At 39.7% G+C, this 24298-nt stretch overlaps 1 protein-coding gene and 1 long non-coding RNA gene across 3 annotated transcripts in view; one reads left to right on the top strand and one right to left on the bottom strand.

The window, feature by feature from the left end:
- SPIDR (scaffold protein involved in DNA repair) overlaps nt 1-24298 on the top strand; it is a 353411-nt gene that overhangs the window by 313858 nt on the left and 15255 nt on the right. Inside the window, exons 11-14 of the mRNA XM_075920729.2 lie at nt 4168-4326; nt 15692-15779; nt 18155-18298; nt 18400-18459. Coding sequence (XP_075776844.2) covers nt 4168-4326; nt 15692-15779; nt 18155-18298; nt 18400-18459 — 451 coding nt within the window. The remainder of the gene's footprint in view (nt 1-4167; nt 4327-15691; nt 15780-18154; nt 18299-18399; nt 18460-24298) is intronic.
- Nucleotides 973-23795, bottom strand: LOC142827083 (uncharacterized). 2 transcript variants are annotated; one of them, XR_012901474.2, is made up of 5 exons: nt 23662-23795; nt 14989-15080; nt 3894-3970; nt 1226-1411; nt 973-1112 (listed from the first exon to the last, which is right to left on the bottom strand). It is a non-coding gene; the product is annotated as an uncharacterized LOC142827083 (long non-coding RNA). The 2 variants fall into 2 exon arrangements; XR_012901475.2 differs by having other exon boundaries at nt 15035-15080.

Raw genomic sequence — 24298 nt, 5'->3', positions numbered from 1 at the left:
ATCCTTCCAAGAGACTAAAGCACAAGATTTGAGCCATAGCTGTACGGTGTGTTTCATATATAACTAAAGAGAAGAAAATGGAGTCTTACTCCTTCACTGTGAAGGATGCCTATCTAAGAGGGTCACAACAGTGCAATGCTATAATCATATTTCCAGTGGGAAATATTTAGTCCTTAATATTACTGCAGTCAAAAATGCAAATTAATCAGTCTCTCCTGTTCCTGCCCCCAATCTCCAGGACTTTTAGGAAATTAACAAAATCTTCCCAAAGTTTAAAAGAAGACTCACTGTGTGATTACCTTTTTTTTTTAAATAACTGACTAATCTCTGCCTCATTTCTTATCATTCCCTGCCCTTGCCCCCTTTGCTCTTATCAATGAGTCACACCTCACTTCTTCCTTAGTTGTCTTCCCACACTCTCATCTTCATGCGGTTTCCCATGTTAGAAGTAACTCTGTCCCATTTCAACTGAAGTCTCTTTTTCCACAGCCATCATTTAAATTAAATTCCTCTGTAGGGACACATATTCTAGGTCTTCCAGGCTGTTACAGTGCACTCCTCTTGTAAGAATCACATCCATCCCAGATTTTGATTTTTATAAGTGGTTGATTCTTGTAAGTGGAATGTTTTAGTTAGCATAAGAATGATTTTGTCCCAGTGGGGTTGATCACTATATGCAATTGATTTCACATCAGTGAGTCTTACAAACTGAGTGCTCTGTGTTTTGAAAAAGACTGTATGGGCCTTATCCCCACAACACATTTAGACACCATTGAGTAACAGTGGGTTTTGTTTTTTTTTTGTATAGTAGTTCGGGAATATGTATAACAATGTGTTAAACATTTATTTAGAAAATGTACAATATTATTCAATCTGTTGATGCCTATTGAACTTTAGGGAGAGATGTATTTGTAGTCAATGTATTACTGAATTTTCTTAGATGAGTGATGAAGTCCTGAACAATTAGATTTTGGATTACATGGTTGGTCTCTTGTCATGTAGGTATGTTTCTTGCATCAACAGCCTCAGTGAGCCAGTAGGCTACATCCATTTACGGTGGTGGTGATGATAGTAGTGTTTGAATGGATCTGTAAGAACTGAGCCAGCTGCACCTATGATGACATGAAGAGTTCTGTGAATACATTTCTAGATCCTGTTGTGCTGCAAAGTTATTTTTGTTGTACAAGTGAAGAGGAAAGTTGATTGTCCTTAATTAGATACTTACAGTGTTGGTCTCATTTTCTTTCTTACATAGTGAGAAATGTTGGGTTTATGATCAGTACAACTAATTCTCAGGTTTTTTCATTATTTCACTTATGCTTGCAAACATTTTTAAAGGCGGTAAATATTTTTTATGTCCTGTCCCAAGTCCTGTTGTTAGTCTGTGATGTTCCTTATCTTGAGTTCCAACCTGGAATTAAATTTTTCAGATAAATTGATGTTCTAATCTCATTTAAGACCTGTGTATATTAGAACAATATTAACCATTGCTTGCTGCCCCCAGCACATTTGTAATAACCCATATACATACTTATATTCTCACAATAAGGTAAAAGCAATCATATAGAACTTTAGATTAAACTCATGGTGAACAAATATACTGTTTGTGCTTCTCTGCTCTACTAGTAATCACTGATGCAGTACCATTCTGGGTGGTATTGTTGATGTTATAGCTCCAATAGTATAATTCTCCCACTGCTATTCCACAATGCATCCATCATTACTCATGTGGCCTGCCCTTTACTGCACATGGACCAAGTTTTCTAGAAGCTACTTTTCTGTAAGAAAGAACAGTGCGTGCAATTTGGATCTCGTTTGTGCACTATATTCTAATGATCAACTTCAGCAGCAACTGAGTCTTGCCCACATGCTCAGGGTTTAGCTGATCGCCATATTTGGGGTTGGAAAGGAATTTTCTTCCAGGGTAGATTGGCAGAGGCCCTGGAGGTTTTTCGCCTTCCTCTGTAGCATGGGGTACAGATCACAGCTGGAGGATTCTCTGCATCTTGAGGTCTTCAAAGTATTTGAAGGCTTCAATATCTGAGATATAGGTGAGAGGATTATTCTAGGAGGGGTAGGTGAGATTCTGTGGCCTGCACTGTGCAGGGGGTCAGACTAGATGATCATAATGGTCCCTTCTGACCTTAAAGTCTATGGGTATGTCTACACTACCCTCCTAGTTCGAACTGGGAGGGTAATGTAGGCATACCGCACTTGCAAATGAAGCCCGGGATTTGAATTTCCCAGGCTTCATTTGCATAAGCGGGGAGCCGCCATTTTTAAATCCCCGCAGGTTCGAACCCCGTGTAGCGCGGCTACACGGGGCTCGAACTAGGTAGTTCGGACTAGGTTCCTATTCCGAACTACCAGTACACCTTGTGGAACGAGGAATCCTAGTCCGAACTACCTAATTCGAGCCCCGTGTAGCCGCGCTACGCGGGGTTCGAACCAGCGGGGATTTAAAAATGGCGGCTCCCCGCTTATGCAAATGAAGCCCGGGAAATTCAAATCCTGGGCTTCATTTGCAAGTGCGGTATGCCTACATTACCCGGCTAGTTCGAACTAGTGGGGTAGTGTAGACATACCCTATGAGTCTGAGTTCATTTTGTTTGGCCACTAGACCTTAATATGAGCATGCTGCTGTCTGGTCTCACGTTTGCAGGCACCAAAGTCTTTCTCAAGAAATGAGAAGTTGTAGTACTTGTTAGAAAAGACTACTGGCTTAACCAGAGAGCCGAGGTAATAACTGTGATAACTTGCTTGTCCTTTTAAGGAAAGTCTATGTGAAAGGAATGAGAGCGATAATAATAGGTCCAGTGTGGAGGGAAAACGGTCAGTTGTTGGATAGGCTGGACAGAGTCCTTGATATGCAGTCCAATATGTGACTGGATAGTGTGAGGGCTCCATGTAAAGTACAGGTGAAAGATGAGGACAGAGGTGATTCCGTAGATCCAGAGAGATGATAAGCGGAAAGAAGAGATACCAGACTCTCTCTGCTATTCACTGGTTGCAATCCCTGAACTAACTTACAAGGAGAGTTTGCAAAAAGCCTCTTTGAAACCTCTTGAAGCAGTGCTTGCCCTTTTAAAATTTACCTTAATTCTTATTCTACCTTCTGTCTCATCTCTTAGTTTCCTCCAAAAAGGAATTCACTGCCTCTAGATGTTGGTGGCACTGTTTGCAAGGGTACTCCATAATTCCTTTTGCTCTTGAAAGGCTTCCTTGCTCAACTCTCCCCTCTCCTTCCCCCGCCACCTACCTTCCCCCACCCATCTCTCTCTGTCAGTTAAGCTAGTTTTGTATCCAGCAGCCTTGTTCACCCACTCTTCTATGACTCATACTGTTTTAGCTGCTAATCTCTGATGTGGAACCTTGTGATAAAATACCTTTGTGAAAATCTGTATATACTTCATCCACTGACTTATCTACCATGTCAGTGATATCTTCAAAGAACTCCAGCACATTAGTTGAGCGTGACTTTTCAACCTTGATTTTATGTGGACTGTCCGCTGTTTGTTTGGGGTTCTCTTATCACATCCCTGAAGATAGTTTTAAGTTTTCTATACAACAAACATTAAACTTGCTGATGTATATTTTCCTATTTGGTTTGGTTTTTATTAATTTATTTAAATAATTGGTTGTGTTTGCCAATTTCCAGTTCTCTGAGTCACTCTGCTTTCAATTAAATTAAAAAAATATATTCATCAGATTCCTTTTTCTTCAGAAGACTCTTGCTCACCTCATCAAATCCAATGTTTTATTTAAGCGGATGAAATTTTGTATAACTAGTTGTTATCTGTGTATACTATCTATCCGTTCTGGAAGATTCATCTACACTTCAGGCAGTTTTGCATTCTCTTCTTTTATAAAATCAGGAATAAAGTATTACTTACCTGCTGTTTCCTAACCCCCAGTGTAAATCCTTCAATTCCATTTTCCTTTGCTCTCCATAGTTTTCGTTATCCTTTGTCTATTGCAAATATATTTGAAAAAGTCATTGGTACCATTGTTATTTTTATTTATCCATTATATGCAAAGTTTACTTTCAAAGCATTTCAGGCTAATACCTACTCTGAGGAACCGACAATCATGATTTCTGCAATTCGTTATCTATTGTTCCAAACTATGAGCAATTTGCTAATGGAACCATTAAACACTGTTTTGCAGATTATGCCTCCTTGTTCAGGATGCTTATGGAATGTTCAGTGAAGTGCAGTTGCAGACCCCTACTTCTGGAGAAGACATTGAACAGCATAGCAGCATATGGGAAGCAAAATCCTGCACTTTAACTGGAATGAGAATTTTGCAGAGAACCACAAGGGGAAGGTGAGAACAGTCCCTTGAAAAAATACGCTGTGTATTATGGCAGAGGTGATGTCACTTTATGTAGTTTAGAACACAAGGCAGGCTTTGTTTGATGTGGTATTATAATCACCATTTGTAGAGCACATGCAGGTGGCAAAGCAATAAAGGAAAAATATAATATTTGAACAACTATACTCAATCAGAGTAAGCAAGTTTAAATAATATTAAGTATTTTCTTGGAAAAGGGGTGAAAGAGGAGAAGCAAACTGATACTGCTCATTATTGTTTACAATACAAATTGTTTTCCTCGATTGTGATGACATTCGAAGACTCAGAACCATGGATAAGACCTAGTAGGTAATTTAATCCATCTCTTTTTCATTACAGGAGTCGTCGCTATATTTTCTACAGCTTTGTCCAGTTTGGTTTGAAGCACTGCAGCTTTTTCTAGTATAAAAAGGCCTTTTCAGATTTGCTTATGTTGCTTGGAAGAGGATTTAAAAAGGGGGTAGGGAGAGGGATGCCACTTTTAGTCCAGAATAAGCATGTCCACACTGGGACTTATTTAAGGATAATTACATTGATTTAACTATACAGGTAAAATTATACTAATATAAACAATAGAACTTTCCTGTACAGACAAGCCCTATAAAAAGACAGTAGCACGAAATCTGGAATACTAAATTAATCTATGGTACCTGCTTAATTTTGCTAATTGTGTGCAATTTATTTTATTTTTCAACCTAAATTTGTAATTATTCACAGAAAATTTATTTTAATGAGATTTTTTTTGTGTGGAATAGCTTCCCAAAGAAGTGGGGTGAATGTCCCAAAAAGGGACATAAATAGTATAACTATATCAGATTAAATTCTTACTCTAACTTATATCATGGAAACAAATCCTTAGCATTAGACACAGTAAAAATATTTTCATGAAACTTTTCTGTCCAAAAATGACGTTTACTTGAAACTGAAATGCTTCATGGAAACATTTATTGCTGCAAAAGTTTTGTTGGAAAAGTTTCTCAGATCCAGCACATGAGAGATAGAAAAAGAAAGATTTGTTTCACAAAAACTTTCAAAAGGCCTAATTTATGCTGCATAAAAATAAAAACAAATTTTGAGACCCTGGACTGTATCATGAAATGGAATAGTTGTTTTCTGCCCACGCTAATATAATTTTGTGCATCTGTGTATTTTTGCCCTATTTTTGCTCTCTACCAGTTAGGGTAGTATTAATTTTCAGACCATCTCTTGGATTATTTATGTATCTTAAAGAAAAAACAATTCTCGTTCATTCACAGTTTATAATTTGGATCTTTTTTTAGAAGATACATATTTTCCAAAGAAAAAAATGACTTTGGAACACAGGATACAAATGCATACTTATAAATGGATGTTAGTGAGTTTCAGCATGCCCGGTAAATAAGAGACAGACGTTTTAAAAATTTGATTTCTATTTCAGAGTAACAATAACTCACTTCTGGTTGTCCTGAGGAGGGTCAGATTATTCAATATGGCTTGTAAAAAATTTCTTATTCAACCGTTTGTTACTGACAAATGCAAATTTGGGCCAACCAAAAACAGTTTGTAAATTGGGATCCATTTTAGCAAATTGTTTCAATCAGGAAAGACCAAAAAACTCCAAAATGTAGAAACGATTTATAAAGTCATTTCTGAAATTAAATGTTAAGAGATTTTGTTTTATAAAAATGTTTTGTTTTTTAATTTCCCTCAGTATTGTTTACTTTTTAAGTTTAAAAACCTCAGAATGAAAATAAAATGTTTCATTTCAGGTTGATCTAAACATTTTGGGTTGACCCAATTTTTTTTTTCCAATCTGCAACCAAACCAAACGTTCAGCTATTCAGACAACCCTCCTATGCAGTGTTTAAAGCACTAGTGGCTGGTCTTGGCTAGTGGTTGGAGCTGCATTGTGGTAACACTAAAGAAAAGAGGCTAATATAAATCCACGGTTATTTAACATGATTTGCAACATGATTTCACTGCCCAATGTTTGTTATGCTTTAGTCTCACAATTATTTGTTTATGCTCATATTTCTGACCTCTCTGTCCCTAGCTATGACTATTTCAAATGCTGTAGGAAATGCCAAAAGGTGCTGGTTTCACGAAAACCAGCCATGGATGGTGCTGGTTTCAGGAAAACCAGCAGTGGATTCTAAAATGAATGTAAAGGAATAAAAGTATAAAGTATGTGGGAAAAGTTTTTTTCCCTCCTCCCCCCATCACTCTTTGGGCAGGTGAGTCTGGAGTAAGTCAAAATGGGTGATGAGCTCCAGCATGTGTCTGTTGTCCCATAATCCCAATGACTGGAATCTCACTTAAGTAGTCTGAATGCACTCTGCTCCCTTAGTCTTGGGAATTTGACAGACAACATTTTTGTTTACTTTTTGTAAACATGCACTTACTTTAAGGACCAAAATCTAGCCTCGGTTCAGAAGACAATAAACTAGGATATTTCAGACTGACCATGGACTAACTAACTAACCTGAACAAATTCGGGGGCTAGTGGGTTTGGCAGAGGGAACCATACTCCCTTCTGAGGGAGGACATAGGTGCTCTGAAAGAGAAGGTGGCTGAAAGCTCACACAAATGACCCAGAACAGTCCCAAGTTAAGCAACCCATTCATCTTCTGATCTTCAATCCTAAACCTCACCGAGGCAAGGAAGAGACACTTGGACATGCTGGATGACAAGAGAGCCCTGGTCTTTTATCCTGATAGGATTAGACTCTTCAGATAGACTCCCAAATTGTCTTGATTTGCTGACAAAAAGGTCTGCAGTTTCTAAACAAAGATTTTTCAAATGGATATTCAGTTGCATTTGTTCTTGCTATCAATCTTGCAATATCCAAACACCTTTGGACATACAATTCACTATAAAGCCTTTCTCCAAAAAGGTCCCAGCATTGAAATATGTAGAGCTGTGACTTGTGTCCCTATACTTGCTGAGTATCACACAGTAATTCATGACACTGCTTCCAATGTTGCAGTCAGCTTGAATATTCTTTCTTGGTATAGGGCTCAATTCTGAAGCCCCCTCCTGCTTAGAGAGAACAGTTCTGTAGTCATCTAGTGTAGGGACACTACTTGAAGAAGAAGAAATGGTTACTCTCCCTGTTCAGTAACTCTGGTTCTTCAAGAAGAGCAGTGACTACACAGGATGAGTAACCATTTCTGTTAGAAACCACGAGTAGTCCTGTAGCACCTTAGAATCTAACAAAGATATATATAGTATCGTGAGCTTTCATGGGCAAAACCTACTTCCTCAGATGAGCAGAGTAGAGAGAAAAAGCCATTTCTTTTGGCTATTCTTACTCAGAATATAAAAGCATAATCAACAAAAAAAAGAACAAATTTGAAAGCAGTAAAAAAAAAAACCCCAAAACTTTAACATGATACCTAACAAGCCTAGGATATAATTGATGCTAAAAGCTTAGCATGATTTGAAAAAGGATTAGACATTTCTTTAGTTAGACAGTGTAGACCTACATAGTTGCATTAATTGATGGAGCTTAGGAAGAAACTTATGGCAGTCGGTTCCATAATTGTTCACTCCAAGGTTTCTTGCATCTTTCTCTGAAACATCTAGTTCTTCTGTATGTGTCAGGAACTGGATGCTGAACTAGCCAGTCCCATGGTCTATTATGACAATTCCCATGTTCTGAAGTTGTTCTAAAGCTTACCTCACTGATGGTGGGTAAAATCTGCGCTCCACTGAATTTAATGGAATTTTAACCATTGACTTTGATGGGGATTTTACCCACTGTTTCTAAATAGAGTTGTACAAATAACTAGTTTTGTAGTTCACTGTCTGTTTTGATGGGAACAAATCTTTTTGGGTTGACTTGAAACAAAAAATCAAAATGTTCAGTGAGCCAAAAAGATAGGGGACATAATTTTGCGTTGAACAAAATGTTCGACCTAAAATAAAGTGTTGTTTTTAGTTTTTGAGCTTTTACATTTTTATTTTTAATAACATTAAGCAACTTTTTGTTTTTAATAAAAAAAAATCATGTGTTTTATTTTTAAAAGGTCAAAACAAAACATTTAGTTTTGAAAGTTTTTTGAAAGTTCTTTTTTTAACTGAAACAATTAGAAGAATGCGACACACATTCAGAAAATGTTTGATAACCCAAATCTTTTTTTTTTTTTTTTTTTTTTTTTTGGCAAAAAATGTTTTGGCAGAACTTTATTTCTAAATTCTTATGAGATTCTCTGATGGGAAATACTATAGAAATATAATTTATTTGACTATGTGAAAAGCAACTTATGTTCTGGATGTTGAAGTCTTATTACACCTATCTTAATCTTTACGTAAATTAGCTACTGTGTTAGTGTATCATCTAGCTCTTTTTTAAATCCAGTGAGTTTCTCTCTCCCTTCCATTTTCCTCCAGTGCTTCACTCTGTGATTTACTCAGTTATCCTCTGTTTCACATGCTGGCTTTCTATAAAGACATGGTTATGCAGGACAATGTAGCTGACTGCTAACTGCCATAAGGAGGTTCTTCAACTGCTGGATAGTAACAGGAAACATGTAATGGCCGCAGAGCAAGGAAGTAGTAATTTCCTTCCTTTTGGTTTTCCCTCCTCCAAAAGAGTGTCAACTAAAGGAACTACCCACTTTCCGGGGGTTTTGTGGTCCTTGAAACCATTTAGTAATTACTTTGGTTATAAAGTTGAGTGCTTCAGTCAGTTTAAAACATAATTGAGATAATTTAATGTTGATAAGATACTTATACTCTTTATTGTTTTGATAACTATAGATCTTCAAAACTAATTTATTTTCTACTTGAGTGTATTCTTTTTCATTTAACAAACTTTGATTATTGCTTAGATTTTAAATGGCCCATGTAACTGATGAAGATCTGTCTATATCTGAGAGTGCACAGTGGCACTGTATTTTGTAAGCATGAAAAAATTTCAGTCTCTTAGTGATATGATAGGGATTTTGGACTTTGTTAGCACTATCCAAATTATTCCATGCAGTATATGTCATTTCTAATGTACCATAAATAATGAAATTATATTAACTAAAGTTAACAAAAATGGGGGGAAAGTACACTTTCACTGAAATACTGAGTTACTAGTTTCAGGTTTTGATTCTCCCCTCACTCCATGCTCCATAGGTACATGTAGAGCTTAAGTCTTAAGGGTGAACGTTGTTTCATATCCTACATGCCGCAATGACTATGCATAACTGAAAGCTGAGGAACAGTGCTGGCTGACAATTAAATTTACATTTGGCTTGTCTGACTTTTGATCATATGTATGCAGTATGGCTATGTCTAGACTGCAAGCCTCTTTCGAAAGAGGCTCTTTCGAAAGAGAGCGTCTAGACTGCACGTTGAACTTTCGAAAAAGCGGCTTGCTTTTTCGAAAGAAAGCACCCAGTGAGTCTGGATGCTCTCTTTCGAAGAAGCCCTATTTACATTGAAGATCGCCTTCTTTCGAAAGAGGAAATGAGGTTTACCGCCATCGAAAGAAAAGCCGCGTTCTTTCGATTTAATTTCGAAAGAACGCGGCTTGAGTCTGGATGCAGGGGAAGTTTTTTCGGAAAAAGGCTACTTTTCCCGAAAAAAACCCTGAGTCTGGACACAGCCCATGTGTTTCAGAGGAGGGGAGAGTTATTGGATTTTAGGGTTGAACAAATTGAAATCTTTCATGGAAGGTAAGTAATTGCACTTCCCTCCACAAACACTAAGATTATTTTTGTGTTGTAATATTTGCCTGATGGAAGCAAAAAAAAAAACCCCAACCAAACAAAACACCACATAACACCCCACCCCGAAAAAAAAACAACAACAAAAAACCTGTGTCTTAAACATGTCTCTTTCTGTAATATTTTCAGAGTAAAGTGGAAGGCAGCAGTGTCGGGGAGTTAAAATTTTCTTTTTTTTTTGGTGATTTTTATAATATTGAAGAGGGTTCTGGGTTTTTTTTTTTTTTTTTTTTTGGTCCAGTAGCTACAGAATGTTTCAAAGTTAGTGGAAGACCATTGCTTTCTAAGAGCAGTTTGGCTTCTCTCGAGGGTTTATTAAATACCCAGCTTGTATTACAGGGTCTGTATGCATATATTGGTGGAAATAAGACTTTGCAATTGTTATAAGAAGCAGTTAAACAATAATTGGTCTACTCAGCAATTAGATTACAGAAGCTCTGCAGGCCCCATGGGTTGGTAGGAGTACTGATGCCAGTTCCTGCAAGGAATTGTATAATCTCTGCACTTTTCAGCAGGCATGACATTAGGCATTTTTTGGTGCACTCTTCTAGTATCACTGATGCTGCCAAATTCAGGTACCATATTCTTTTTCATTAAGTGTACTATGCTGAACATGTTTGAGATAATATGTGTTCTAAGATAGTGATGGTCTTTTCCCTGGAAAACTAACAGGGCCATTTGCTAGCGTTAGCCAAAAGAAAGATGGTGTGAATGCCAGATATTTGCTACTCTGTTCTCTGGTATTAATGAATAAGCCAAAAAACTGAAGATTCAGTTTGAGTAATTAACCTAATATCTTTGGTCTTTAGACAGGGTTGGAATATAATTTTCTCATAAGATGTGAAGTTCTCTAGCTGGAAGTGAAAGAAGAATATCCTCTTCAAATATTACTTTCTCCTCCAATTCCAGCTGTGATCAGGACTACTGCACTTTTCCTTTAGTGATCCTGAAACACCTATTTTTTTGTTTTAGTTTTTTCCATGCAGTCAACCATTACATTACCTATCATCTTGCCTTTTGCTAGTTCACGTTGGGTATGTCTACACTACAGAGGTTTTTTTTAGAAAAACAGCCATTTTTCCGAAAAAACTTCAGTTACGTCCACACTACAATCACATTCTTCCAAAAGAAAATCAAAAGAACAGAGAGTTTTTCCAGCGTTGGTAATCTTCATTCTACGAGGAAAAAGCCTTTTTCCAAAAGAGCTCATTCGGTAAAAGATGTGTGTGGACTGGAAAGAGGGAGTTCTTTCGAAAGAAGAGGAGAAAGCACAGGTGCTCTGGTGGCCATTCTGTCCTTAGCAATCACAACTTAAATGTGTCCATTCAGTGTGGATGCTATCTTTCGAAAAAGCAGATCGCTTTTTCTATGCGCTTTAGCAGTGTGGACGCTCTCTTTCAGAAGTTTTTTTGGAAGATCTCTTCTGGAAAAGCTTCTTCTGAAAGAAGCCTGCAGTCTAGACATACCTATAGACCCATTCTCTCCCGTCTTTTCTTCCTTTTCCTTTTCTTCTTTTGTCTTGGTCTTTATTCTTGCTCTTTATCCATTCTCCTGAATTTGCTGTGAAATGATATCTAAGTAAAAAATATTTATAAATTTCATTTTGCTGCATAAAAACTAATATCTATCTAATCTAGAAACCCAGGAGGAGCACATCAGTTAGAATTTCTCTAGGTTGGAGGAGGAGGTGACGTGGCGCCAAAAGGTTATCAGCAGCAAAACACCTGTCTCTATTAGGGCTTCCAATGTTGTTGGAGTTTGCAATGGTGGGAAATTTACCACCAATGTCTCTAGTGTCAACAAGGTCAAAGTCTCAGCTCACCCATCTGTTAAAGAGATGTTAATAATATCTACCTTCTTTATAAAAAATCAAAGATTACAACACAGTAAAAGACAAAAGGTAAGAAACAGAAGGTGGTTTGTGTTTCCTGATTATGCTGCTGAAATGTGAAACTGAGGAGGGAGGTGGTTAGACGTGTAAATGAAAGCAACCTCAGACTGGGGCAGCACATTCTTTCTCCAACAGGGTGGGGATGGCAGATACTTGTCTGTGTTCATATTAACATCTATCGTCTAGTAATTGTTCCATTCGGTGGTTTAAGATGATTTATTAAATAGGTCACGAGTTGTTTCTGCACAAGCAGGCGGTAGTGGGTTCTTTTTTTGTTGTTGTTTTTTCCATTCAGTCAACCATGTGTTCAACTTGTTTAACAATATGGCTTATTAAAACCTCAACCAGCACTGAGGATTCAGACAGAACAGCTTGAGGTAACTGATCTTAAGAAAAAAAAAAGGCAGCTTAGCTTGTTCAGCTTTCCAAAGTGAAGCTATAAATAATGATTTACGAGTTTCATGGACATTAAAAGCAAATGTGAACAGTTCCTAATGGTGTGGGGTATGAACAGAACTAGAAAGATAAAGGGTGAGCAGTTGACACAGAGAGTTGACCTGTATCATAAGACCATTAGACCCTGCATTCTTATATATTATGGTTAGGGCCCTACCAAATTATGTTCCATTTCATGGTCAAGATTTTACAAATCAAATTTCATTTCAGCTATTTAAATCTGAAATGTCAGGTGTTGTAATTTTAGGAGTCCTGACACACACATGCGTTTGGGGGAGATGCAAGATTATTGTAGGGGTGGTTGCTACCCTTCTGTGTTGCTGCTGGGAGGACACTGCCTTCAGAGTGGGGCACCTAGCCACTAGTCTCCACTCTCCAGACATAGCCACTGCTCTTTGACCATCCAGCTCTGAAAGCAGCACGGAAGTAAGGGTGACAGTAACGTGGCCCTGCTAAAATAACCTTGAGAGCCACCCTGCAACTCCTTTTTGGATCAGAAACCTCAATTTAAGAAACTGCGTCTCCCCCATGAACTCTGTGTAGTACAAGATAAAAACACACAAAAGGCCAAATTTTAAGGCCCGTGACTCGTTTCTCATGACCACGAATTTGATAGGACCCTATTTATGGTTATTGATAGACAATACATTTCCACGGTCACCTTGGAATGGAAGAATTTTTTCGTTCCACACGTGTATTTTAGTTTCTTATTAAGATGCTGGCATGATCCCATTTGTTAAGTTTATATTGGGGTTTTTGGTTTTCTTTGTTTTAATTTACTAAAGGGATTCAATCCTTTATTTTGTATGAAGAATATAGAGTATTAGTTTAGATTTCTTTTCTTTAGGTAAGAAGAACATAATTCAAAATAAGATTCATTTTTTTACTTGTACCTGTTGGCTCTTTTGTTTTGCCTGTTTCCTTGGTTATGAAAACATTCAAAAACATTGTCATGAAAATGTTCAGAAAATACTGTCATTATTCTCCCCTTCCATGCACACACACACCCCTCAAATTACAGCAAAAATCCTTTCTAGTTATACAATGAGGCTATGTCTACATTGTGCAAAAATGGCGGCTCGTTAGGTTATTTTCAGGCAGAACGGCTCTTGAGCAGTGTAGACTGTTCCTTCTTGCACAAAAGCCCCTTGTGCAAAATGGCGGCTCATTATGTATACAAATGAGATGCAGCATTTGCATATCTTCTTATGTAAGAATGTACAATGTAGACATAGCCCGAGAGATTCTTTACTCACTGTGGGTCAACCCCTAACACTTCACTGCAGCACAAAACCAGCTAGAGTTTGACTCAGTTCCATAGAGTGCTACAAATATTCGGTGAAATACAGTCTTTTTCTGGGGGCTTATGCATCACTTAATCCTGAAAGTTGGGCTTAGGTGGGACATGAGGGTTGCATAAGCCTTGCACCAGCTTGTTTTGCAGGGTTAACTTCATGTGTTCTGAGGGGATATAGTCCCTATGTTGTTTCCAACCCTTTTCTCTTAGCTATCTAGGAAGCAAAGTCCATGACTGTTTGGAGTGTAGATAGGCAAATGCAATGTCTCCTGACCTCCATTTGGGTGGGGAAGCAGGTCCTCTGCAAGGGGCAGTGACTGACACTCCCCCAGCACTGCCACAAAACTCCAGAACAGAATTTCCAGCCTGATAGAGCAAGTACAGTGATTTCTACCTTTGCAGATCCCTCTGGTGTTACACCCCCCAAAACTAGTCTGACTAGTAACATCAAGGGAAAGCGTGAGGCCAAGATATTTAGTCATAGATAGTTGCTAAGTAAATTTGTTTCCCTGAATGAATTTGTAAACAAATAGTGTAAATTACTGTGTAGGTAGGTGCTTTTAGTTCAATCAAGATAGGCTTCTTTGGATTGTATACTTCTTTAAAGAAAAGTCAGTTGCCTTTCCTTGGTTATATCATGAATGAGAAGACAAGTCAGTAATAAGGGCAAACTTCACACCACCTGTGTGAGGCACCAGCATAGCATCTGGGAGGAGACAGACACCTCCCTTGGGTCCTGGAGGCAGGACATGGGCCATTTGTGCAGCTGAGCTGCTATAGTTCATACTTGTGCTAACTACTCCACTCCCACTTTGAGAACTCCACATGTATGCTAACCTCTGTGTGCTGTCTCCTATACAGAAAAGAGGTTGCTTTGGTTCCTGTAGCTTAATCCCCAGCTGCAGCTCCCTGCACTAGCCATGAGACCATTCTGCTTCCCACAAATATCAAGATCACATTACTTATAAATGAGAATGATCACACAGGGCTTTAATGGACTGTAACTAATGTGCTTTAACTTTATACTTCTGTAAAGTTGCAATTTGTCTTTCTTGTCCAAGTGTCCCGATGTAAACAAGCCTGTTTTCTCATCCTGGCTCTATGAGAGACATGTATTCAACTTTGCTGTTTCATATTTTTCCCATCTGAAAAGCATGGCTAATAGTAGAAAGGATATCAAAGGTTACACAGCCCAGTAAAATCAGCTTTGTGAATGCTGATCTTTGAGATCGTTGAATGAAAGACATTAAAGAGCAAAGTACAATATTATAAAAAAAATGAAAATTTGTGTTCACCCATAGTTTTCTTCTGTCTTATTCCTCTATCCAAAACTTGTCTTACCACAATCCATTTGTCCAGGCAGTGTGTCCATTTTGTATGTAGGTTTCTAAATGAAAAATAGAATCCTTAGTTTAAAAAATGGATAAAGAATGAACTTCAAATGAAAAATAAAAAATGGGACTATTCCATTTGTGATTCTTTACTATGTATAATGAAGGCTTGGAGTTATTTTTAAAAATAAATAAAAGCAAACCCTGTTTGTTCTTTACACTAGAATTTCAGATCTCTCCTGGCTTTCTCAAAAGATTCTATGGCCAATATACCTCCAAAGTCAGAGGAAAATAAGAAAGTAAAACCATTTAGTTCATTGTCAAATAGCATTTTACTCAGCTTATTGCAAATGTTCTAGATTGAAAACTCTTTTGAATAAGGAACTGAATTGGTATGTATCTTGGAGCATTTAACGGTAATCTTGTATCTTTTTATAGGCAAAGAATTAAATGAAACTTCAATATTCAGTAGTTAATTATCTTTTCCTCCCTCTTTCTGCAGTAGAAATCACAGGGATTAAATTAGGCCAGCCAAACCCCCAACATCTGATGAACAAATGTGACTTACATTTATTTTCACTATCATATGAAGATTCAAATTAAATGTCTTTAAAGCAGCATGTTAAACTGAAAACATTTTGAACCAGGCTATATTTTTTTCCCTTAGGGCACTGGGACTTTTCAGTCTGATAGACAGTTTGTGGCCTCCATTAGTACCTCTGAAAGTTCCTGGTCAAAGTCAAGAATGTGAAGCGGTAAGATGTATAATTATTGAACTGTGTTTCTTCATGTATAATGTTCTTGCATGTAGAGTGTGCACATGTTTTTGGTGTGTCAGATTCTCCCAGTCCTTTCAGCCAGCTTTGCTCTAGTCCACGGGTAGGCAATAATTTTTGTTAGGGGGCCACTGCAAGAATTTGTAAGTAGTCAAGGGTCACACTCTTCCATTATATTAATGAAGAAGGTGCAGGGTCTGGGATGGAGGTTGAGTGCAAAAGGGAGCTTGGGTAGAGGATTAGGGTGTAGTTGGGGCTGCAGAAGGTTTGGGTTATAAGCTGGAGCAGGAGAAGCTTGTGACCAGGGGTAGGGGGTGGAGGTGCAGGGCCTGGGAAGGTATATGGGTATAGCTACAGGAGACAATTCTGACCTGGAGGAGAGGTGTAGAAGGGAATTCAGGGTCTGGGAGAGGGTTATGACCTGGGACAAGAATGCAGGGGTGGGGAAGCAGCGGTTTGAGTTGTGAGTCTGGAACAGAGGTGCAGGACTGGGAGCAGAAGGCTGGGGAAAGGGAAGAAGGCTGCCAGGTGCAGGCTCTGGCTGGGAGGTACTTACCTTAGGTGGCTCCTGGCGCAGCCCAGCAGGACCCTGAGGCAGGCTCCCTGCGGGCCACACACACACACTGCTCAGTGTGGCTGGATGCAGGGGCCATGTGCATCTCTGTGTACTGTGTGATCCTTTGGGGAGGGGCTCCATGCACAGCCTGTGCCACAAGTAAGGCCAGTTTCTAACTAGTGGGAGCTGCAAGATTGTGCTGGAAGTAGGGGCAGTACACAAAACCCTCCCCCCTGAGTGCATAGAGATATGCATAGCCCCACAGCCAGATGCTTTGACATGCATGCAAGGGTGCAGCAGGCAGGGAGACTTCCTAAGGCTCCCACTAGGCAGCGGGCCAGATGCAGCAGTTTGGCAGGCCAGATTTTGCCCATCCCTTCCTTAGGCCAATACTTTGATCTCATCCACCACTGTAGGTGGTAACTACCTCACCATTAACTTTCTACACACTTCATGGTGGCAGACACCATGGATTACTAGTTTTGTAGTCCTCTCCTCCTCCAAGAAATACAAATTAGATCAGACACTATAAAGGCAAACTAGAAAATATAATGGTAGAACTCAGAAAGGACAAGGATGTTCTACAGGTCAAAATCAGGACTATTCTAACTTCCTTTGCATGCTGAAGAGATTCTGACCACTACCCCTCTGAGACTTTTCAATAAAGAAAGGAAACTTTCCATTGTTACACACTTCAAGTGTATTTCATAAACTCAGATCCTAATATTTGAAGATGCCACAATGATTTTTTATCGATGCCCATTATTTGAGATATGTCTAATTTTGATACGTTTATTATTGATATAAATGTGCCTAGAACTTACATTCTTATAGATGTAAATAAAATTATGTATAACAATATAATGTTAAAACAACAAGGTGTCAGGTGACACTTTAAAGACTCACAAATTTATTAAGGGTATTAGGGCGCAAGCTTTCGTGAACTACTCACTTCCTCAGATGCTGAAGAGAAAAAATGTTATTGTAGGAAGAGGTCTCTGGAATAGACTTCTTTTATGCCATATGTACACCAAACTATCTTTTTTTATATAGTCAAAAGGAAACATTTCATTTTGACATATTTTTTTCTTATATGTAATTTATTTTTAATGGGTGAACAGCTGTTTTCATTAATCCAGCTTTCTTGTATTATATAAAGTATTTCACTAACTCCCAAACAATATCCCCAGAGTAGAATTTTACAAACTGATAAATAAAAGTGTAGAGACGACCCTGAATCCTGAGAAAATATTCCATCTTATAAATGCTTAAGGGAAATAAGAGCTGGTCCTAGCACAGAGAAAAATTCATGTTGTTGCTGAATTTCTGTTCTCCATTTTCTCCCTGTGCTGCCCAGGATTTAATTTGGCATCTTTCAACGTTCTCAGTAAAGCTGCTTCAGATGTTTACTGTCACCCACCCACATGCAAAAAATCCCCAAATCTCAGAAGTAATACATCGTTTCTGAAAACATGAAAATCATAGAATTCAAACTCTCACAACTTGCCTGCACAAAGCAGGCATAAATGGTGACTAGTTGTGTTGTATATTTTTGTCCACGGATCAAAGTCAAATGAGGAAAAAAAAGACAAATCTTACAAACTAATTTCACTTATTTTGTGGAAGCATTACTTTTTGATTTGCTCCTACTTCACAGGGGTGTTGTGAGTATAAGATAAATGTTTCCATACCACTTTGAAAATATATTGTATAATGTGTAAGTTCTAAGTATTATTATTTATCTTGGTCATATTGAAATATTTTTAATTCTTGTATTTCTTTTATTTATTTTCAATAGATTAAAAGTAACCTTCCTCCTCCCAGCTTCTGTTACATTCTTACAACTCAACCAGATACAAGACATGCTAATGTAAGTGAGGAAGGCCGGATTTCTAATTTGTACCTGCCCCCAACTGTGCATAGTCTAAAGGAAATTCTTCAGGTAACTTTTTTAAAGGTTCAATAACAGGTATTTTGTATTATTAATTGTATAGGTTTATAATATCTTATATGTCTAAACTTCTGTTTTAAATTGTATGGCAGGTTGGTGATTTTAATCAACGTTGTAGCTTTTGGGCACGAGTTATATATCAAAGGCTGCAGGTAATTATACTTTTTAGCAATAAAATGTACTAAAACCAATGTAATATGTGTGAAGAAGCAGATATTTGCTGTGTTTAGATACAATATTTATTTTTCAGAGGCTCTTGAAGAGCTATCTGAGTGGAATTATCCGTGGGTAAGAGATCCCTGTGAATGGGAAGCAAAAAGAATACTTTTATTTGGTCTCACTTTTGTTTGGTTTAGAAAACTAATCTCTTCTGAATCAAGTGCTGTTTATCAAGGGACAGATGTTTACCTTGTATATCTGTGGTAACAACCAAAAAGAGAATCAGTTTTAGTTACATTCTGCCCTCAAATGTACCTGTGAAGCCCCCATTCACATACATATGGGTTATGTCTAGACTACATCCCTCTTTTGAAAGAGGGATGTAAATTAGACACATCGAAATTGCAAATAAAACCGGGATTTGAATTTCCTGCACTTCATTTGCATAATGACAGCTGCGCGTTCTTTCAAAAACAGGTATTTCGAAAGTGAAACCACTGTCTAGATGCGGTTCTTTTAAAAAAAAAAAAAAAAAGCCCTAGAAAAACTTAATTTGGCTTTTTTAATTTACTAATAAAATCAGAAACTCTTAGGATAGGTCTACACTTGCTCCCTAGTTTGAGCTAGGGATGCAGTGTAGGTGACTGAAATTTAAATATCCAGCGCTTCATTAGCATGATCTCGCCAGCACGTTACGCCACTCGACAGCTGTTTCAAAAGTGGAAGTGCGCGCCGGGACCCCTTGGTTCAAACTAACGTTACTCCTGAGTAACTAGGGAACAAGTGAAGACGTACCCTTAGATAAATCTGTCTGCCACCTCCATTGGATTTTCTACTTCTAGATTTTTTTGTTTGTTTGTTTTTAACAAAGTGATGCTCACTCATCTCTATCTGTAATTAAAGGGTTTTTCTTCAGGCTGTTGGATATGCAGGAGATGGGGGATTCCTTGACAAGAAAAAAATAGTGTCAAATAAAACTAATAACGCTGCTTCCAGGGTTCATGGGAAATGAGTTGATACTTAGGCAAGCAGCGCAGCTAGCTCCTAAAAAATGAGTGTTTTTCATTGTTTAGTGATTATTCCTCCAACTTCCCAAGCTAAATGGCATAGGCATTTGTGTGGGTTTCAAAGCAAGATGGAATGATGAGCTCCTGAGGGCATCACAGATTATCTTCCTGCCCTATTCAAAAACAAAACCCACCACCAACAAAATAAACTTTGCTTTAAAAAATTGTTTTAATAAAGAAAAATAGATTGTGTGTTAAACTGTTTGGCTGATTAGGAGGTCACTGATTTTAGATAGGGTTACTAGATGAATTCAGAAAAATACCGGACACACTTGATCTCAGATGGGGGCGGGGGGACTGGCCGGGAGAGGAGTGGGGCTGGCTGGGAGGAGGTCGGGGGAAGAGGGGCTAGGCGGAGGGAAACCGTTGGTGGGGAAACAGGGCTGGCCGAGAGCAGATTGGGGGGAGTCGGGCTGGCTGTGGGGGAACTGGCCGACAGGGAGCGGGGCTGGCCAGGAGGGGGTCGGCGGGGGAGCGGGACTGGTCAGGAGAGGCGGGGGACAGGGCTGGCTGGGAGGGAGTTAGAGAGAGTGGGGCTGGCCAGTGGGGTACTGGCCAGCAGGGAGCAGGGCTGGCCATGGGCGGGGGGAACCAGAGCACAGATCCCAGGGTGCTGCCTATCCCGCGCATGGTCCTGGCAGGGCGCATGGGCGAGTCTGGCCCCGGGGATTCCATCCCGCTCCACCCCCACTTCCCTCCTCTCTACTGTGTAGTTGCGTACTGCCTGGCTGGTAGACACGCTCATGCAGTGTATGTGTGTCTACCAGCTACCAGCCAGGCAGTATGCAACTACGTTCTAATACTCATGATAATAAAACTTAATTAGAAAATACCGGACATATCCAGTATTTTCTCAATTTGTTTTCCCGACAGAAAGCTCAAATACCAGACTGACCGGTTCAAAACCAGACACCTGGCAACCCTAATTTTAGATGTGCCTATATCTGAACCAATATTATGTAGCAGTATCCTATTCTAGAAATTCCTATGATTTAGAAAAGAAATTAACGATTCTGGGATATACATTGCTTTAAAGCAGGGTTACTCAACATGCGGCCCCGCAGCCTGTTTGTTTACGGCCCATGGTGCAGTTTGGGTTTATGTAGGGCTCAACACACGGCCTGTGGGTGGGATCCTTTGAACATGGCCTCCACTGGAAACATGCTCCACAATGGCGAGTCAGTATAATGGTCTTCTGTTGATATGCATTTTAGTAGTTAAATTCCTGGACTGTCATTGCTCATTAAAAGTGCTGTCATATGGGTGGAAATCGGGTAAATATTTCATTTTATTAATATCAGCAGAACAGAACTAAATGGGGCCTGCGTGTTTTGTAGTCTTGCCTTAATCTTTGTATTCGTGCCTGCCAGTGTGAAAGAAGCATATATATTCAACCACACTTAAGCTGCGGCCTTCAGCATATACTCTGAGTATCATTGTGTCCCCCGGGACTTCCAAAGTTGAGTAGCCCTGCTTTAAAGACTATTTACATGCCTAATGAAAGAGACCTATATATACTTCCATGTTAAAATGTTTGATAAGCCAATTTTTGTAAGTAATCATTCACTATTTAACGGTATGCATTAGATATCAGTAAGTTAACAAGGTAAAGACTCATACATTACTGTAAATCTGTACTACAAAGGCAATGAAAAATGTTTGAGTTTTGAATAGCTGCTCTTGGGATGTAACTTACCTGCTATTTGTATGTCACTCACCTAATCCTTCCAGAAATAAAATGTCATGTGCAGCAACTTATTTGCTTCAGTTTTTGCCAAGAGGATTTGTTCTACACACGCAAGATCATTGTGCAATAAGATGTGAAGGGAGGACCTTGATTCAGCTTTAATTTATTCTTCAGACTCATATGTGGAACTGGGAAAATGCTCTCTTTGGATTGTGTACATTTTGTAGTTAATTTATAGTAGTGTACTTTACAAAGCAGCAACGTTTCATCCATATAAATATTTGATCAGTGTTCTGCAATACTTTATGTGGGTGACAGGGGAAAAGAAATATGCACGTTATTATTTATTTATTTATTCAAAATAAATACTGTAGTATAAAAGGAAAATGAGGAAATAAATTCCATCTGTGCTTGAGGAATTGTCCTTTTTCCTAACTCAATCCTGCTGCTGTTTGTCTGTTGTTTCCTTTCTGTTCCAAACAAATTGTCACACATACAAAGATGATGATTTTACAATGACTTGTGATGATGATGATTATTTATTATTTTACTTTTTGGCTGACTCTTCTGTTGCATACCTCTGAAGATTGGCCTTTTAAAGATTTAGTGTTACTCTCATGTAACAGCTGTACAAGTCAATCTTTCAAAAACTGTTTTAAAACTCTGCACATATAGAAGGTGATCAGATGCATGTAGATCTTACTGTAGGGGTGGGGAACCTTTTTAGCACTGGAAGCTGCTGACCCACAGAAAAATCAGTTGGGGGCCACACACGTGAGAAGCAAAAAAAAAACAAAAACAAAAAACCCCAAAACCTCACTGAGGTGGCCCCTGACTGGAGAGAAAGACACTCCCTATCTTCCCCCTGCATACCAGAGCCTACTGAGGGTCCAACCCAGTAGATTTTATGTGTTCTAGCCCTGCTGTAGGCTGGCAGGGGGGAGGGGCTGGAGCAACAGCACAGGAGAGGGAGCCCTGAACCTCAGGGAACCTGATCCAAGTAAGCCGGGCCACATGCACCTCCCACCACGCCTTAGGTTCCCCACCCCATCTTACAGAAAGACTTGGGATAAGTACAATAAATAACATATATTAAGGAACCAGAATAAATTGTTGCATCTGAGTTATGTATTCTGCCAGCTACCATTTCTGATCAGTTTTATTTGTTCTGGGAGCTACTAATATGAACAAATGGCTAGTTTTAAAGAGTCTGATTTTCAAGAGGTTTGAATTTGCTGTTGGAAATGAGCTGAGATTCTCATTGCTTTATAACCTGTAATAGTTGCTTATAGCTTTAAGAGTTCATATACAGGCAGTCCCCGAGTTACACGGATCCGACTTATGTCGGATCCGCAGTTACGAATGGGGATTTTCTCGCCCCGGAGGACTGGAGCGGCGGGACGCCTGGTCCCGCCGCCCGCCTCCTCCGGGGCGAGAAAAGCTGCTCCCCGTCTCCCTGGTCTGCTAGGGGAGCCAGCAGACCAGGGAGACGTGGAGCAAAGCGGCGGAGGACCCGGGCTGGACCCGCGGCGCTGATCTGGAAGCACCGCGGGTCCGGCCCGGGTCCTCCGCGGCTTTGCTCAGCGTCTCCCTGGTCTGCTGGGGGGGGGACGCAGCTAGTGCTCCCCCCCCCTCCAGCAGACCAGGGAGATGTGGAGCAAAGCCCGGGGCCTGTGGTAGAGCAGGTGGGGCGCTGCTGGTTAGTCCCGCAGCACCGCTCCTTGGCGCTACTGGACCAACCCGGCAGCACCCCAGCTGCTCTGCCCCAGGAGTCCTGATTCAGCCGCTGCTGATCAGTTTCAGCAGTGGCTGAATCAGGACGCCTGGGGCAGAGCAGCTGGGGTGCTGCTGGGTTGGTCCAGTAGCGCCGAGGAGCGGCCGCGCTACTGGACCAACCCAGCAGCACCCGAGCTGCTCTGCCCCAGGCATCCCCAAGTCAGCCGCTGCTGAAACTGACCAGCGGCTGACTACAGGAAGCCCGAGGCAGAGTTGCTCTATCCCAGGCTTCCTGGAATCAGCTGCTAATCAGTTTCAGCAGCAGCTGACTTGGGGACGCCTGGGGTTCTTAAGTTGAATCTGTATGTAAGTCAGAACTGGTGTCCAGATTCAGCTGCTGTTGAAACTGATCAGTTTCAGCAGCGGCTGAATCTGGATGACAGTTCCGACTTACATACAGATTCAACTTAAGAACAAACCTACAGTCCCTATCTTGTACGTAACCCGGGGACTGCCTGTATCTTTATTTTTAGAAATGCAGACATTCTCTTGAGGAGGAGGTTGTGATACTTGCAGAAATAGAACTAGCAGAATTGTGGTACGGATAAGGCAATATGCCACATTTATTGTGAAAGCAGAATTCATTTACTATCCCTAGCTACTAAAATTACTCACCGCACATACACACACTCATGAACACATTTCTACAAATGGGATAAAATTACCAGCCTCAGTTGCTCATGCTATTCCACTGGTCTGGCGGTCTAGACACGAGGTGAGGAGCTGGGTCGTGTCAGTGTGCACTGATGTTCCTGGAGGATGATTATAGAACCGAAAGACTCAGTTCTACAGTTCTGCACTCATCTTTTTAATTGTTTTAGTCCATGGAGCCTGTTCTGTCCCACTGCCCCAGGACACTGTGTGACCATGAGTCACTAATTAACTGAAGATGGGACTTTGACCTTTTCTTGATAGGACTTTTTCCCATCTTTCTTGGGTGGGTTCTTTTGCAAGGCTTGCTCACATTGTTCTTCAGCCGTCAAGGTGATGCTGGCAGATGGTCTCCAGACAGGCTGGCTTCAGGGACTGATTCCTTTACACACACATTCACACTTTTACATAGACACACACATAATTTTAAAAAGAGTTGAAGCAGTACAAAGTTTTAAATGGGGTTTCAGTTACAATATATAACAAGAAAAAGTTACAGTAAAAGATTCTCCAAAGGCAATTCTTAACAGGTTACTGACAAAGTAATCCAAATCCCATTCATGAAGATTGGGATTCAGTTCATGAGGTTACGTTGGTAGATAATTTATAAATGGGTGATTTCATGCTACAGCCCTACAAGGTAAGATGGAG

The sequence above is a fragment of the Pelodiscus sinensis genome, chromosome 2, assembly GCF_052426305.1.
Source record: "Pelodiscus sinensis isolate ZL-2025 chromosome 2, ASM5242630v1, whole genome shotgun sequence".
Classification (NCBI taxonomy): Eukaryota; Metazoa; Chordata; order Testudines; family Trionychidae; genus Pelodiscus; species Pelodiscus sinensis.
The sequence above is the reverse complement of the archived record's forward strand: the minus strand, read 5'-3'. Positions and strand labels throughout refer to the sequence as shown.